The sequence below is a fragment of the Mastigoproctus giganteus genome, chromosome 1, assembly GCF_048544385.1.
Source record: "Mastigoproctus giganteus isolate SK-2022 chromosome 1, ASM4854438v1, whole genome shotgun sequence".
Classification (NCBI taxonomy): domain Eukaryota; kingdom Metazoa; phylum Arthropoda; class Arachnida; order Uropygi; family Thelyphonidae; genus Mastigoproctus; species Mastigoproctus giganteus.
This window is the reverse complement of record NC_143575.1, coordinates 186,116,401-186,135,687: the sequence shown is the minus strand read 5'-3', so window position 1 is coordinate 186,135,687 and position 19,287 is coordinate 186,116,401. Positions and strand designations below refer to the sequence as shown.

Sequence of the window (19,287 nt, the reverse complement as noted above, 5' to 3'; positions counted from 1 at the left end):
ATTCTGTAGGGAAGTGGAGGCCAGAAGCATATCAAACTCTAACAGGGAGCTTAATGATTTTGTAATATCTGGGAGCGAAGTGGAGGAGAAATTGTTGAAGTTAAACATAAGAAAGGCACCCTGGGTGGATGGGATCTATCCAGTTATATTAAAGAAGGCAGCAAAGGAAGTAAGAAAACCCTTAGCCATGATTATGAAGCATCCTTGGACTCAGGGGAGGTAACTATGCACTGGAGATGTGAAAATGTAGTATTGCCAATTCACAAAGGGAGATCAAAGGGTGACAAGAGTAATTACAGACCTGTTAGTTTAACTTCTGTTCCAGGGAAAATAATGTACTCACTGTAAAATAATATGGTTAAAGAAGCATTGTAGGATCATCTAGACAAGACTGCAGTGATAGTTCAAACACAGCATGGGTTTGTTAAGGGGAAGCCTTGTCTGACCAATTTGATTGGATACTATGATGTGGTCACAGAGGAACGGGATTCAAAACATAAAACATAATTTTGATATTATATACTTGGATTTTAGGAAAGTTTTTGATACTGTTGCACATAAAACATTTGTGCAAATTGGAGCACTATAGCATTAAGGGCAAGTTGCTGCTATGGATAAAGATATGGTTGAGTGGGAGAAGACAGAGTGGTAATCAGTGGACACTGCTCTTCATGGACTAATGTTACACTAGCCAACAAAAAATATTTTTTGTCATACCTCTACACTGAAAATATGTGATTCTGGAGGAAATAAACGTGCTGAATCCGAAAATCACCATTCCACATCTAAAGATGTAACAACATTTAATGTTAAAATATAAGGATATATATATATGTATAATTCAAGTTTATAATACAAATGTTAAAAAATATTATACATTCTCTATTACTCATTGAACTTTGGAAAAAATATCATAAATCATAGCAAAATAGTTATATTTCCATAATATATAATCAGGATCATAGCAAAATAGTTATATTTCAATAATATATAATCAGCATCATAGCAAAATAGTTATATTTCAATAATATATAATCAGCATCATAGCAAAATAGTTATAGTTCAATAATATATAATCAGCATCGTAGCAAAATAGTTATATTTCAATAATATATAATCAGCATCATAGCAAAATAGTTATATTTCAATAATATATAATCGGCAAACCTATAATTGCCCATAAAAATGTTTGCTACTTAGGGATTTTCTATTGTATTCCTACTTATTTTCCCTCACAAGGAACCAGCAGTAATCCCCATCATTACAGGATCCCAGCAACCTTAGTACTGCTTTTCCATCATGGAAATATCTTGATGAAACTGGTCTCCTTGTTCATCACTCACATAAACCAGATTTTCGGGGAAAAATTCGAGATGGGAATGGAGAAAATGAATTTTCAATGACATTCGACAGCCCATGTTTTTGTAGCACTCGAGTAAATTAGACACCAACATTTAATAGTTTTCTTCTTTCCTATTACCCAAAAAACCATGTACTACCACCTTAAATGATTTCCAAGCTGCCAATTCAACCTACTTTAATTGGGCTTCAAACGTATCATCTTTCAGGAGTTTCCTAATTTGGGGTCGTATGAAAATTCCTTAAGTGTAGCATATGTTAAATTAGAAAATACACTTCTCAAATATGCAGATCCATTACCTTCTTCATCTAGTCCCTTCACGAAATTTTTCATCAATCCAAGTTTGATGTGCAGGGGTGGAAGAAGAAACTTATTTGATTGCACTAAAGGAATATGGTATGAACTCGTCCCATTTGTCCTGATGTTGCACAACATAAAGTTATTCTCTTGCACTGTTGTCCCACAAACACAAAAAACAACAATATTTTGTGAAACCCCCAGCAAACAAATAACCTTAAGATCACTGCATATGTTTCAACCATAATCCAACTAAACTAAACACAGGAACTGATGGATACTCGTTGCCATTATGAAGCAAAGCTGATTTTAAACTTTATGTGTATGTCTTGTGGATACATTTACAACCCTGAGAACATTTCACGATCAGTTAGTACTTGTAAAACCTTGGCACAGCCTACAAAAATCCTCACCAAAAACACTTAAGTGTGCTCTCTTCAAATTGTAAATTGTTGCATCAGAATTTGAAACTAAGAACCAAAGGTAGACATCTGTTTATTAGCATTAGCATTAGAAGAGGCATATGATGCAAGAAAGCAAGCTTATGCAGAATAAGCCAAAAAAAAAAAAAAAAAAAAAAACCACTCCCATTTCACCCCGCCGTTCATTCGACATACCTGTCTAGCTGAGCCTTAAATTTATTTAGGCTATCAACTTCCACAACAATGGATGGAAGTCTGTTCCACCAACCAACTACCCGCTAGCTAATGGCAAATTTCCGCACATCTATTCTACATCTGTCTTTCCTCAATTTCAATTTATGCCCTCTCAGGTGATTATTCTGAGCAAGAGGAAGAATCCCATCGGCATCGAGCATGCTCAAACCATTCAAGCCTTTATACACCTCTATCAGATCACCTCACAGGTGCCTAGTCTCCAGACACTGTAATTTGCAAAACTTACACCTTTCTTCGTAAGAGCAACCCTTTGTTTCATTCACTAATCTTGTTCCCTTCTCTGTACACATTCCAGCAGCTCTACATCCTTCTTGAAATGAGGCCACCAGACCTGTATACAGTACTCAAAGTGTCGCCCGACCATTGCCTTATACAAGGGAATAATCACCTCCTCATCCCTGCTAGAAAAATTCCTGTATATCATTGACAAGACACCATGAGCTACTCTTGCAGCCCGTCCACATTGCTCAGAGAACTTCATATCTGCCTGCACAATTACCCCCAGGTCCTTTTCATTCTCTACCACTGTCAGTGTAGTATCACAGAGTTGATACATTGCTCTGGGGTTGCTGTTTCCCATATGTAGTACTTTACATTTGTCAATGTTAAACTTCATTTGCCACCTCTCAGCCCATCTGCTCAACCTTTCCAGATCCTGTTGCAGCAGCATAGCGTCAGTAGTGTCCTTAACAACCCTGCCAACCTTTGTATTGTCTGCAAACTTGGACATTAAGCTTGATATACCATCATCAATATCATTTATAAATACAGAAAACAATAATGGACCCAACACTGAACCCTGAGGGACTCCACTAATAACATTAGTCCAAGATGAGCAGTGTCCATTGATTACTACTCTCTGTCTTCTCCCCATCAACCATCCCTTTATCCATAGCAGTAATTTGCTTCCAATGCCACACTGCTCCAATTTGGGCAGCAGTCTTCCATGTGCAACAGTATCAAAAGCCTTTCTAAGATCCAAATATATAATATCAAAGTTATTCCCTGCATCCAGTTCTTTTGTGACTGCATCATAGTATCCAATCAAATTGGTCAGGCTAGAGTTTCTGTTAACAAAACAATGATGTGTCCGAGCTATAACTGAAGTCTTGTCTAGATGATCCTGCAGTGCTTCTTTAATCAGTGCCTCCATTAATTTTCCTGGAACAGAAGTTAAACTCACAGGTCTATAATTACTTGTGTCAGCCTTTGATCCTCCTTTGTGAATTGGGGTCACATTTGCACATCTCCAGTCTGTGGGTACCTCCCCTGAGTCCAAGGAAGCTCTCATAATTATGGCTAAGAGTTTGCTTACTTCCTTTGCTGCCTCCTTTAATATAACTGGATAGATCCCATCCACTCCGGGTGCCTTTCTTGTGTTTATCTTCAACAATTTCCCTCCACTTTAATCTCAATTATTACAAGATTATCTAGCTTACTGCCAGAGTTGAATACACCTCTTGCATTCCCCTCTCTGAATATAAGGTGTGAATGTCGATGCAAAATATTCATTTAGTTTGTTAGCTACCTGAGCAGGATCATCAACAGTTGAACCATCGATAACAAGTGGACCAATCTGATTCATCCCTTTCGTTCTAGAGTTTACATAAGTAAAGAACTCTTTGCTGTTTTTCTTTGCATCCTTTGCCAAAGATTTCTCATAATCTGCCTTCACCTGTCTAACCTCCTTTGCAACTTAGTTTCAGACCAGCTTATATCTATTATAGGATTCTGTGTCATATGTTAATTTATATGCATCCCATGCATTTTTCTTCTCTGCCATATGTCTCATTAGTTCATCTGACATCCATTTAGGCCTAAACCTTGAGCAATATTTTTTAGTTGGTATATAAAGCCTTGTAGCTTCCAAGATAAGTTCTTTGATTGCTTCCCATTTTGAATTTGCTTTTGGTAACCTCATCAGTTGGTCCCACTGTATAGAATTTAAATATTGCCTCAGACCATCGTAGTTGCCTTTACGAAAGCAAAAACCCTTCCCTTTACCCCTGATGGTAGTTACCTCTTTGAGTAAATCCCACTTCAGCACACTGTGATAACTGCCATCTAGTGGTTCCTTTATCTATTTAGTTTCAACAGGATCCAGAAAAGTTGAGTAGATGGGGCTTAGAGGTGGAAACTGAAGTTTAACATTGACAAATGCAAAGTATTGCATATGGGTAGCAGTAATGTACCAACTGTGTAGTACTACACTCAGGGTAGTAGAGAACGAAAAAGACCTGGAAGTAATTGTGCAGTCAGACATGAAGTTTTCTGAGCAGTGCAGACAGGCTGCAAAAGTAGTTAATGGTTGTCTTGTCAATGATATACAGAAATTTTGCTAGCAGGGATAAGGATGTGATTATCTCTTTGTATAAAGCAATGGTCAGGCCACACCTTGAGTACTGCATACAGGTCTGTAGGTCTCATTTTAGTAAGGATGTAGACTGCTGGAATGTGTACATTGACGGTCAACGAGATTGGTGAATGGCACAAAGGATTACTCTTACCAAGAAAGGCTTAAATTAAGTTCTGCAAATTGCAGCATCTGGAGACTAGACACCTGTGAGGTGATCTGATTGAGGTGTATAAGGCTTTGAATGGTTTGAGCAAGCTCATTGCTCATGGGATTCTTCCTCTTGCTCAAATTACTCATCTGAGAAGGCATAAATTCAAACCGAGGAAAGACATATGTGCAGAAATTTGCCTTTAGCTAATGGGTAGTTGATTGCTGGAAGAAACTTCCATTTGTTGTGGAAATTGACAGCTTAAATAAATTCAAGGCAGGACTGGACGAACTTCTGGAATGATTGGATGGGTGAAATGTGAAGGTTTTATTTATTCATTTTTATTTTTTGGCTGATGCTATATAAGCTTGCTTTCTTGCATCATATGCCTCAATTAATGCTAATGCAGTTATATCAGGAAATGCAAATTTCTTAATTCTCAATCTCATTCTCAATGCAAATTTTGGATTGTTGAAATGAGAGCTTGGTTATCCTTTGAGAACAGAAAGTCAAGTATATTATTGACTGTTCCATCCCAAGTGTGTAGAATAGATGTGCGGAAATTTGCCTTCAGCCAGAGGGTGATTAATTGCTGGAACAAACTTCCATCTGTTGTTGTGGAGTTGATAAGTTAAATAAATTTAAGGACAAACATTTAGAGGGAATTGTTTTGTAATTTTTTTTTTTTTTTTTTTTTTTTTGGCTGATGCTGCATAAGCTCACACACTTGCTTTCTTGCATCACATGCCACTACGAATACTTCTCTCTCGCGCTCTCTCTCTCGCTTGCCGCCTCTATAGCCAGGTGGGCAGGAGCAGCAGCAGTGCGTAGCACACGCTTCTTGATTAGACCGGGTTTCGAGCCCGTGACCACCAAATACGGAGGATGCGGAAAGGTCAGGGAATGACCACCGCATATCCCCTGAGCAATATGGCCTTAGTTGCTAATGCTCCTAAAAAACCAAATAACATAACATAACTCTCTCTCTCTCTCTCACAGGGTAACTCGAGAATTTTTTTTTTTTTGGCTGGTGCAGCATGAGCCTCAGTCTTCCTTGCACCATATAGCTAATAATAATAATAATAATAATAACCATAGATGCCACAGTTATGGAGCAAGCCTATAAGAAGCACCACAACCTATACACAGCCTACATCGATTACCGTAAGGCCTTCGACTCCGTACCTCATAGCTGGCTAATAGAGACCCTGAAGATCTACAAGATCAATCCGATAGTGACAAACTTCCTAGGAGCAACATGGCAAAATGGAGTACCAATATTAAGGTCGAGAACATCAAAACTAGGGCAATCCCCATTAGAAGAGGAATCTTTCAGGGAGATGCTCTGAGCCCACTGTGTCTAGCACTCAACCCGCTATCCACCATGCTTAATGGCAGCAAGTATGGATATAACCTCAAAGAAGGAAGAAAGACCCTGTACACCGTCACCCACCTGATGTACATGGATGACATCAAGCTCTGTGCAGCAACCGAGAAGCAACTCCAGCAACTACTCCGGATCACCGAAGAATTCAGCAAGGACATCAGGATGGAATTTGGTCTAGACAAATGCAAGAGCACCAGGGAAAATTAATTGGCTGAAACTACCAGCTGCTGACTAGTAAAGAGATCGAAGCTGTGACAGAAGGAGAGACTTACAAATACCTAGGGATGATGTAGGCTCAGCAGTTAGAGCACAAGGAAATCAAGAAGTGCCTGACCGACAAATATCATCAGAGACTCAGAAGTCTGCTGAAAGCAAAATTGAATGGAGGGAACACAGTTAAATCCATAAACACCTATGCAGCTCCAGTACTAACATACACCTTCGGGGTCTTAGATTGGGCTAACACCGAGCTAGAAGATATCATGCAAAAGACAAGGACAACGATGACCAAGAGCCACCAACACCACCCGAAGTCAGCAGTGGAGAGACTAACAATAGCTCGGAAAGAGGGAGGAAGGGGCCGGCCTGATAGACTTAATAGAGCAACAGAAAACAGCAATAGTTAACCTGAAGGATTACTTCGAGAACAACCCACTCCACCAGGCCATAAGGAAGATAAATAAGTGATATACCCCCACTCAACCTAAGCAAGGAACCCCCCTCCAGCCCAGACACAAGAAACAAAGTTAGAAAGTTGGGCAAAGAAGACACTCCATGGCAGACACTACAATGACCTTCATCAAGATCACATTGATAACATTGTTTCCAGTGCATGGCTCACATGTGGGACGCTCTTCCCCGAGACTGAAGGATTCATGCTGGCCATCCAAGACCAGGTAATCAACACCAGAAACTATAGAAAATACATTGCAAAGGAGCCAGGAATGTCAGATAATACATGTCGATGATGCCACCTGGCCTCAGAAACGATTCAACACATCACTGCGGGGTGCAAAGTGATCACCCAGACTGAGTACACTCATAGACATGACCAGGTAGCCAGGATAATACATTAGAAGCTAGCGAGGAAATACCAGTTGGCTGAAGAAAGTGTACCATACCACAAGTACAAACCTCAGGCAGTACTAGAGACCCAAACCCACAAGCTGTACTGGGACTGTGCCATAATAATGGATAAGACCATCCCACACAACAGACCGGACATAACCCTTGTGGACAAGATGGAAATGGCTACCTACCTGATTGACATAGTGGTACCCAACAAGCAATGTCCAGAAAACCCTTGAGGAAAAAATTAAGAAGTACACGAACCTGAGACATGAAGTCAAGGAGATGTGGCATATGCAAGAAGTATCGACCATCCCGATCATCATGTCAACTACCGGTATGGTACCAAAGACTCTATATAGCAGCCTAGCAGCAATAGGTCTCCCAGAGAACACCTACAAGGAAATCTCGAGAAAGTCGCAATCCCGAACACCTGCAGGATTGTCAGAGATTTCCTTGACCAACAGTAATACCAGAAATTACAACCACTCTGTGTACTTGGTAGCAGTACCCATCACATAGTGGAATCTCCCAACCAGGGAGAAATAATATAATAATAATAAGTATCTGTTGATTGTCCCGTTATGATATTAGTGGTGTGTGTAATATTATCTTTTGGCAGTTTGTTGGTAATTATGTGGTACACAACACCTCAAGGGTCTGCATTACCAGAGGTGCCGTCCATGACTCCTTTTTTTCTTTTCTCTCATTAGTTGTATGTATCTATTTCTAAGGAAGCAGCATACCTCCATCCAGGTTTCTACCTACGTTGGGGGCCAGCCAGATCTAGACCTTTGAAAATGCTTTCTGGTCTGATGCATCCTTTGTCAGGGGGGTCTCTAGCTTAGGGCACCACCAGAGGACTGCATTTTCCCTGGGAGATTTTCTTTTTAAATATGGCATCATTATTAGTTTATTAAATTTTGACACTTGTTCATCAGGATGTAATTGATCATTATGATATGGAGAAATTCCCTGAAAGGTGGAATTTAATGTTTCTGAAAATCTTATCCAATTTGCCTATTTATGTTATATCTCATTATGTCATATAATGGGAGGGGGATTTTATCTAGTTGGAATACCAGTTAGAATGTAATTGCACAGTGGTCAGATGTAGTCCAGGCCTCCTGCACTTTACAATTTGTTATTTTGTTTTCCATGGCTGTTGTGGCCATGGTTATGTTAATTATGAGTCAAGGTCAGGACAGCATGGTGGCCAAGAAGTGGAACCTCTTTGAATAATCCAGTGATTTTGATAACAATCATTTAAGAATGTTCTTACTTGTTGCCAATCTGGAGGTGCTCCATTGTGCTGAAACTACATTTTGGTACATACACTTCCAGAAGTGTTGGTAATGTCCTCTGCAAATCTGTAAATAATGATCAGCATTTAGGCAGACAGAGAATTCATGATGAATAAAGTTATCTCCTACAATTCCAGCCCACATATTGAAGCTAAACCCCACTGGGAAATGAAATTGCTGAATAGCGTGAGGATTTTTCACTGACCATGAATAGAGATTGGGTATGTTGAATAGTCCATCTCGTGTAAATGTTGACTCATCAGTCCACAGGATATTGACAAGAAAGTCAAAGCTGTTACTGATATGATTAAGTATCCATACTTAATCATATCAGTAACTCCTGCTTCCAGTGAACTCTCTACCTCTACATATGGTATGCATACAGCCTGTGTTCATGTTGTGTGCCAAATGAAGGTTTTGGGATGCAGCAACTCTTCTTGTGCTGGTGGAGAGATCTAATGTCATGATATCTAGCACCTCTTCCTCTGCTTGTGTAGAATACGATTGGGGCTGGCCTCGGTCTTGATGCCCTTTCACTGTACCCTATTCCCTCAAATTACAGTGGACGTTGACATGTATGTGTACTTGATGTGTACATGTTAATTAGGGTCTCGCTTTGTTGAAAAATAATGCTAGTATTCAGTGGCTGCAGCTCTAGCATTTCATTCACGTACACCACGTGAATGAAATGCTAGACAAAGTGAATGTCAGCATATTCTGCTAATCTTAATGCACTTTTACTTGCTATACAGGTAATTGAAGTTACTGAACCATAGCACCAGTCCATTTATTGTAGCCTTACATTTTCATCATGTATTTTATGAAAAATGCAGTATGACAATTTACATAACATTTTGTGCAACAATCTGATTTCCGTACCTAACTTCATTATGTTTGCAAAATGCTAAATGTGGAAATGATGTCACTAATCTGTTTAACACTTTAACTCAAAACCTGTTGTTTGTACAGTAAACCCCCGCTATTCGCGGTATCTGTATTCGCGGTCGCTGATTTAATATAAAATGAAACCTAAAAAAATGTGAATTTTAAAGCGCTGTGAACATTTTCCTCCATAAAAAAACATGGGCGTGGCTAAAATTATCTTTCCCGGTCAAAACAGCGCTCAGTGGGTGGGGGGAGAGGGGTGATAAAATCCCCCGGCTTGGATGTTTCTCGCTAATCCTTGTTCAGTGGGTGTTATGCGCTTGTCATGGAAGGTTTCGTCGTTTGCTTTTAATTTATATGCTTATAAATTGAATAAATTTATCAATTTATAAATTGATATGCTTACAAAAGTGATAAATCTACCGTTTTGCAGTGTAAAACAGACTTTTTCGAGTGTGTTAACGGAAGAAAGTGACTTTATTGTGGACAAGTTATTTCTAACCCGTACAAAAATATGGCTGCGAATAACAAGGGAAATGTGAAAAGATCAAAGAAGGTGATGACATTAGCGAATAAAATTGAGTTATTAGACAAAATTTCTAATGGTGAAAGTGTATTCTCAGTAGCAAAACATTATAAAATCAATGAGTCAACGGTACGATCAATCAAAAAACTGGAAGAAAAAATCCGCCGTAGTGTCTGTGAAAACATGCTAATTGCTTCAAAAATTTGCTCTGTAACTCGTGATGTTAAATTAGAAAAAACGGAAAAGGCTTTAAATCTGTGGATAGAAGACCGAACTCAAAATAAAATTCCGTTAAGTTCACTCATCATTCGTGAAAAGGCAAGACTCCTTTATCAACACTTTAGCGAAACTGGTGATAGCTCTGGTGGGATAAGTTTTTTTAGCTAGCAAAGGCGCTGGTTTGAAAGATTTGTTTGAAATTTCTAATAAATATTACATTTAATATTAAATTGTTTCTTATTTTCATTTTGATGCTATATGCTTGCATTTCACTATGTACTGTCTATGTACATAGTCATATTATGAAGGTATATATAATACATACATAGACACAATTTTTGACTAGTTTTTCTTATATATTTCATACTTTGGAACGGAACCCCTTTATTACTATGGGAGCCATAACTCAGTATTCGCGGCAATTGTCAGGAACGTAACCCCCACGAATAGCGGGGGTTTACTGTACTTCAGACTGAGTGTAGACTTTCCTTCTTGTATCTTAATGAACCATTCCCCCAATAAATATCAATTTCAAGGACACTCAGTATAACTAACCTGATTCTCTCTCTCTCACTCTCTGTTCCTCTCATTCAAATCTGCTTTCATTTGTAAAAATGGGTGAAAAATACCTATTCATCTCATCTACAATTCTGGCAGGATTGTTTATGATTTTACCATTTCCGACATGGAGGAAACTTATATGATTTTCTGCCTTCGTTTTTTGTAATAACATAGAAGAAAAGCTCCTCATCTCCCAATTCTTAGTTTTTTTTTTTTCAGAAATTTCTCAAAGAATTGTATAATATTAAACTAATATTCTTATATGCAGTGTTTTAAATAGAGTGAAAAGTACATTTTGCATGCCTTGATTTTGCATGCTGATATAATGTTTGAGGCAGTTTCTAATAGCTAACATTTGTGGGTTCAAATATAAGGCTTCAGTTAATTTTTGTTTCCTGATTCTTATTAATTTGTGAAATGAGTGTAAGCTGAAGCAGCCAAAAATATCTAAGGGATGACAGTCATACAATATGAAGGATATTGTACAATGATCAGAGAAATAAAAAGTAATAATAAACATTATATGTACTAAATTAGACTCAATTATTTGAAAAGACAGCATTATGTGTTACTCCATTACAAATGATTTTAATATAAAGACACTGTTAAACCAAGTACAAATGCTAGGTATATTATCGGAACAGTTACAAGAGAAAAGATAACCATCATAGTACAATACTTTGACAACAAGGCAATGTTTTGTCAACTCAGTAATGTTAATGTTATGAGACTTAAAGGAGGGATAGCAAAGTTAGAATTACCATTAACAATAATAAAAATTGCAATATGGAATAATAGAAATGAACTAAGTTCTACAATTATGTCAATGCAAAATAAAATAGTGCACAGTAAGTTAAGCAAAGACATTACTGGGGGCTTTACCCAGCATCAGGATTCCACAGTCTAACAGAATGCAATACAACAACAACGATTCTCCTATATACAAAAAGCATAAAGATGATGTACAATATGGAACAGTCCTAAAGTCCAACACAGCCCTACATGCATTGCAATGTGATGACACTTAGGATTTCAATAGCGCCAGAATCCTTTCTACTGATAAAATACAACAGGAGGAAATTTAAAGAAGCTTTCTTCATAAAAATGTACAGAGCCTCAGCAATAACAGAAAATAGGGAGTTGAATTCAACCCACAATATTTCAACCTTTTTGATAAGAAAATTGAAGAACTAATATGTAGCTTATCTCATTCTACCTCATAGCATGAGGCCTTTGCCCTTAAATACTTTATAGAAAATTGAAGAAGAAATGAAAAACCAAGGAAAGAAAATAGTCCCGATATCCAGAGGAGCAGCTTACATACAATCCCCTACAGACCTCCCAGAACCAATTGCACACCAACCCTGATGTTCGAAGTATGAGAGCAAAGGGCACCACTACACAAGAACCACCAGATCCAGTGTTGAAAACTTGGCAACATTCCATTGGCTAATGGTCTTAATCCATCACCTGTAAATTAACTACTGGTGTGTATGCCCTTGCATGTATGCACTTCAGGTTTCTAGAAGCAGTGGCAAGAGGAGTCTGACAGCAGGTAAGAATGTAATCTTTAGGTATTTGGTTTTACTTAATTTAATATCTGTTTTCTTTTGTAACGGTAATTAAATCTTAATACTTTAGATTGGAATCCAGCTGAGATTGCTGAAAAACTGAATTGGTATTTTACGTCTACAGTCACACATGAGGAAATTTTTAGGGATGAGAATACCAGAAGTTTATCAGATTCCAACAAGGAGCTAAATGATTTTATGATAACTGAGAGGAAGATAGAAGAGAAATTGTTGAAGATAAATGTAAAAAAAGTCACCTTGGGGTAAATGGGATCTATCCAATTATATAAAGGGAGACAGAAAAACATGTGAGAAAACCCCAGAATTATGAAAGCATCCTTGGATTCAGGGGAGGTCCCTGTGGTCTGGAGATGCAAATGTATCCCCAGTTCACAAAGGGAGATCAAAAGGTGATATGACTAATTACAGACCTATTAGCTTGACTTTTGTTCCGAGGAACATAATGAAGTCACTGTTAATGTTAAAGAAGTAATGCAGGACCATCTAGACAGAATGCAGTTAAACTGCAGTCATAGCATATATTTAAGGGGCAATCTTGTCTGAAAAAAAAAAATATATATATTTATATGCATAAGAGCACATAAATAAAATTAGAGGTGGACTCTTGTGTTGACGTCCAGGTGCAATGCATTCCATTCCCTTTTTTGTGGTCCTGCCTAAAGCAGCATTTCAGGAAATCATTGAGTTTTAATCATTATAGGCTCTTTTATCCCTAGATGGGACCACCAGTATTTCTGTTAATACTATTATAGACAAATCTCTGAATAATCAATTTGTTTTAAATTGCAAATTCATCATTTTATATATTTATATTCTCCATATTTAGGCATACAGCATAATGTCAATACTATTGTTAATTCCAGGATATGGTTCTAAAATTGTGGACTTTAAATATTATTCTTTACTGTAACAGTGTAATGGACATGAGAATGACTACAACAATGTATGCAAATACAGTTGAAAACTGTAGAATGAATACAAATACTATATATAATAAAAAAACTGAAAGCTGAACAATGATTGAAGGAGTTTTAACCATCAGAATGAAATCTTTACAACTCAAAATACTCATGGCACAGGAAAATTTAAATATTTCTCAGTGAAATTTTCTGTACATTGCAGTATTCTGCTCTGACATTAAAATATTATAGTCGTATGGCAGTAGTTTTTTAATTTTTTTATTTTGTAACCATCAGTTTCACATACCACCATTCACAAGCTTATAACACTGCCACACAAGCTTATTTCTGCTAGTCAATATTTATGACTATGTCTGTAGTTACAGTAATTGATTGTTTGGAAAATTTTTCAAATTAAAAGAGCATAACAGTGCTTTTTTTAACAATAGTGAAAATTATATTTTCTGCCTCAAGGAATCTGTTACTCAAATGGGTATCCAATTTCTCTTCTGCCGCAAACAATTTGTTACACTGTTGGAAGCATAGTGAAGCCAGATTGCTGCAACAAATGGACCTTAAGAGAAGGCTGCCAGTGGGCACAGGCAGGCATACCTTGCATAAAGTGCTCTGAAAGTTAAGAGTATGCCTGTTATTTTATATTTTTTTATGACCACACTTCTCCATTTCTAACACAAAATGATGCTGATCAAAAGTAAAAACATTAGTTGAGGAATACCAAAATTGATGTCACTCTGATAGAGTAAAGTACTGTGTAGTGTAAATTGTAATCCTTTGTACAGTAAAATTCACTTTATATTATATCACTTGGTTTAATTATTGTAATTCACATGTCACATCAATTCTGATAGATATTTTAATTTGTAAATAAAATAACTAGTGTTATTTGTAGTTGGAATCAACTCTAATAGGCATTTTAATTTTTAAATACCCTGTAAGAGGCGTTGAGGGAAACTCTTTATGCAGGGATACATCCAGTGGTGGGATTCAGCCGGTTTGCACCGGTTCGGCAGAACCGATACCTAATTTTTTGTTGAGTTCGGCGAACCGGTTGTTAAAATGGCACTTGTGATCAGGGTTCTCTCTAAGATGGGCGCCTGGGCAGCCACCCAATGTGGAAATTTACATTCCTTACTCTTTTTTAACGTTCATCTATGCAACAGCATATTCCAAGTGCCCGTAGTAATGTTCATTCTGTCCATAGGTGAAAAAAATTAGATGGAACTATGCTTGTAATATTTATTTATTCATTTCATAAAATTCATTATACCTTTGATGAAATACTACATTTTTATTCCCTCACGTTTGTTACTTAAGTAAACAAACATATAATGTAAAGAGAAAAAGTGCCAAACAACCAGGGGGTGACACACTGTCATTTGTTTCAGCTTTGTGTTACGCCCTAAATTCACATGAGATATGAGTGCGTTGGTGTTCCCCGATCAATAAAAACAATAGGAAGCTAGGACACAACAAACCAATAGAAATATAGATTTCAAGGGTTATCTTATTGCCCATTTCGAAAGCCATGAAGAATGTTCTTCCATGTTGGAATCCTTGTGCCAGTGTGCACATGGTAATTAAGACGTTTTTATCACAACTTTCCTGTGACAAACAGGTTTGTCATACACATTATTCTATCGTATTTAATCTGCATAGCCTATGCAATTTATTAATTCAGCAAGAAATTTTCGTTTAGTATCGATAAAATGAAGAAAATGTATGTTCTGACCGATGTTTATCAATGGTATAAGCACAGTTTATAAAAGTTTATGATATGACCAATGTGGACAGAACCAGTAAAAATATTCAAATATATAGGCACATATCCACTCCTGCTCTATAATATATTAAAATAAAACATTTTTAAAATTTTTTGCAGTAGCCCTTAAAAGAATGAAAAGGCAACAGAGTTTGACAGATTTTTTCAATAAGAAACCAAAATCAGAATTTGTTGTATCAGAATTGGCCTTGGATGGTACAAAACAGTCACAAGCACAACCACTCCAACTTGAAGAAAACAGCATGTCATTTATTGAAATAAAAAACGATAACTCCAAAATTGAAAATAATCTTCCTGAATGCTGAACACCGCAACAATATAACAATTTTAAAGAAAAATTTGACGGACTGGTAATTTTTAACAACAAGTTAGGTTGCGAGTATTGTGCAAAATATGACTTTATAAAAGAGAAAAGTGTTCTTGTGTCAAAAGAATGGAAATGTTTTCAGATTGAGGCATCAGGGAAAAATAAAGAGGTACAACAAGCTTCTCTAAGTAAAAAAATGAAAGAACATTTTTCATAAAAAGCTCATAACATTTGTAAAGAGAACTTAAAACAATGCGAGCAGGATTCAATAACAAAAGTAATAGATACGACGAATGAAAAATATTTAAGTGCTACTTGTAAAGTATTTGATACAGTTTACAGCCTGGCAAAAAGATGTAAACCGTTTTCAAACATAGAAGATGAGATAGAAGTGCAAATTAAAAATGGATTAGATATGGGAATAGGATTACATTCTCGTAAAACTGCTGTGAAAGTAGTTGATTTCATTGCAAAGGAAATTAAAAAAGAAATATTTAATAAAATTATTGAAAATAATCTGAAAATATGTTGGATTATTGACGAAGCTTGAATGATATCCTGCAAACGAGTTATTATACTTTTCTTAAAAGTTGAAGATTCAGTTGCATCACCAAAAATTTTTTGAACTACTTGAATTGGAAAAACAAGATGCAGAGACAATATGTTTTTCAGTTATGGAAAGTTTAAATAATGTTGAGCTTACTAAGAACTACCTAGAAAAACATTTAATAGGATTTTGCTCCGATGGTGCCAGCGTTATGCTTGGGAGAAAATCTGGAGTGAGCACTAGGATTGCAAAAGAGTTTCCAAACATAATAATATGGCACTGTTTAAATCATCGCCTCCATCTTGCTTCAGATGATTCGATAAAGGAAATAAAGCAAGTAAATCATTTTAAAATATTTATTGATAAGATATATACTATTTTTCATCAATCCAATAAGAACCAAATTGAACTTTCCAAAATATCTGAAAAACTTGGAATTGAAATTATAAAGATTGGTAGAGTTTTGGGACCAAGATGGGCTGCTTGTAGTTTAGGGTCAACCCTAGCTGTGTGGTGCACTTATCCAGCGCTACATCACTATTTTTATTCAAATAAAAAGTACTTAGGTATGGCTGCCAGTCTTGAAAATATATATTTTATAACTGATTTAGCATTGATGATTGATATTTTAAACAAAATTTCTCTTATCGCATAATAAAGACTGAAAAACTCATGATAAGATCTATTAAAGCATTTCAAATGCTTGGAAAGGAAAAGGGTCCATACGAAAAAAAAGTTGATGAATTAATTACTTCAGAAACCCTCAAAAATATAAAATTTGTAGAAAATCATCGATTTTTCGGGCTTCCTCGGGAAAGACTTTTAGAAAACATTGTAACGAATTTGAAAAAAAGACTAATGGATTGTGAACATTTAAAAGCAAGTTGTAGCCAATTTCAAGATAGGAATAAATTACAATTTCTCAATTTTTTGGAGCCAGATTACTGGAATATTAAAGAAGTACTAGTTCCATGGAAAGAAGCTGAAGAACAATTGCTCATATTTAATGACATTTTTAATTACCAAATTGATATTAATGATTATTCGAGATTTCGTGGAAAACGTTTTAAAAAATTCCCAGAATTATGCAATTCCTGAAAGTGTTCAAAGAGCAAAAAATATTGTCAGAACAATTGCTGTAAGTTCAGCAGAAGCGGAAAGGGGTTTTTCAAAGATGAACATAATATGTTCAGAAAAGAGAAGTCACCTAACTGTTTCTAATATATCAAACACAATGATTATTAGTCTAATCGGCCTACTTCTAAAGTAATGGGATTCTACTCCTACAGTGAAAAGATGGTTAAGGATAAATCACTCAGCCGATGATGCTCGGATAAAAGCGAAGAAAATTGCAAGTGAGGACGCCAGTCAAGAAGCAATATGTAAATATCTTAAATAACAGTTTTATTGTTTTTTGTCAAGTATTATTTAATATTTTTTCATTAATATTTTACAACTCTTTCTTATAACATAATCTAGTTTTGTGGACCTCTTTTGTTGTTCTTATTTAAGTATTAACTGCATGAAATAATAAACTACCTTTCGGTATATAGTTTTTTTATACTTAGAACGGTCATTAGGGCAGCGAACCGGTTGTTAAATTATTTGAATCTCACCACTGGATACATCCATTCAAAGATTAAACTGAAAGCAAGGCTTCTCCATTTTAAACTTCTCCCATTTGTGTCATAAATGCAGTAAAGTCTAAAAGTTTTACTGCTGCCAAATTACTTCATAATGTACATGAAAGGTACTGAAGGTCACAGCTTGATTGGAAAATCAATTGATTTTTCGATCAAGCTGTGATTAGAAAATTCAATTTTCCAATTGCAGCTTTCATAGGATATTTTCTCACATCTGAAGTTATTAATAGTAGGTTTTAAAAAATATATTTTAAATAAGATTTACTCTTATAATAATCTGTTGTGCAGTAAAATTTACAAATTGTCATTGTCAAGATGCATATATTTTGTTAAATTTTATCTTTAGAAAATTTAACACTTAAAATTTTATAACAGTTCTTTGGCCTTTGTTCTTTGCTTAAGTTATTAATTGTGATGTTTTTTTGCCTTTTTTTTTAATGACTTTTTATTAATAGAAAAAATTAATTTTAAAATAATTAACATTAAATTGTTAATTGTTGTAAATTGTTAATCTAAATTGTATGAGTGTTGATTACAGACATTCAATATTTATTTTAAAGGTATCATTTATAGAGACTTGAAACTCAACAATATTCTTGTGACAGCAGACGGATCCTTAAAGCTCACAGATTTTGGCATAAGTACGGTAGGTGGGTACTTGATGAGTATGGATACATGCACAATCTTCAAACATGTATTGGGACCTACACACGTTCTGTATGGGAAGTAATGGTTAACTACAAAAGTCATATGACCTGTAGATATCGGTATGAATTGAAATTAGAATAAAAGGCATAAATACTCAGTGCCAGTTAGTGGAACAAGAAAGGGCCTAGATACCTCACAAGAATCCATTCACCAGATAACAGAAAGAGTGGGATACCTAAAATTGCTGTTGAAATGTACACTGATAGAAGACAAAGTACTGCAACCATTCATTCCAAGCCAAGTTGACCACCATTAATGACTCCAGAGTCACCCTTAACTAGCTAAGCTGATTCAAGACAGTCAAATAAATGCAAGACTAATAGCCATCAAAGAAACAATTTTTAGAGTGGTTTACCATTGTTGCTAACCTAGTGTGAAAAAAAGAAGCATTGGACATTACAGCAGTGCAGAATATGATGTGGAGTCATTAATTCTGTTACACACTTCAAGCAAGACGGATGCACCTTGGTATGGAATATGTCCCAAGAAGTTTTATCCAGACTGTTTTGGACAAACGGGTTGGGTAATAGTGTGATGATATTTCCTGTCTTACATGGTTTGAACTTGGTTCACTGGTTCTCCAAATAAAGCCATGTGAATGCAGCTATCTTTTATATTATTCTGAACCATTCTGCCTTACCTGCATTATATAAATTCAAAGCACAATCAGTACAACTCTGATTTGAGGAGAATAATGTGTAGTGAACCTGCCATTTCCAACCCACAGCTTAAATCTGAATCCAATTGAACACCTTTTGGAATGACAATTGAGTATGAGAATAAGACATCCTAGTTCAAGCAGAGAACCAGCCACAATGTTTTGGGAGGAGTGGAACAAGCTCCAGTCTCCACATTACAAAACCTTTTATTTTTGTAGGAAATGTCCTGAGGGTTATTAATTTCATTAAAACTCATGGAGATTTATACACTGTTAAAAATTTCTTTTTTTGCTAACCAGATTTTTTTTTTATCTAGTGTCCCAAATAAATGTTAGAGGATAGT

The 19,287-nt window shown here is 36.1% G+C and overlaps 1 protein-coding gene across 2 annotated transcripts in view; it reads left to right on the top strand.

The window, feature by feature from the left end:
- Window positions 1-19,287, top strand: part of LOC150091367 (protein kinase C-like 3) — a 232,124-nt gene that overhangs the window by 100,659 nt on the left and 112,178 nt on the right. For both annotated transcript variants that reach the window (XM_090383488.1, XM_090383479.1), the window contains exon 4: window positions 18,138-18,223. In XM_090383488.1, the coding sequence (XP_090239614.1) occupies window positions 18,138-18,223 (86 nt within the window). The remainder of the gene's footprint in view (window positions 1-18,137; window positions 18,224-19,287) is intronic.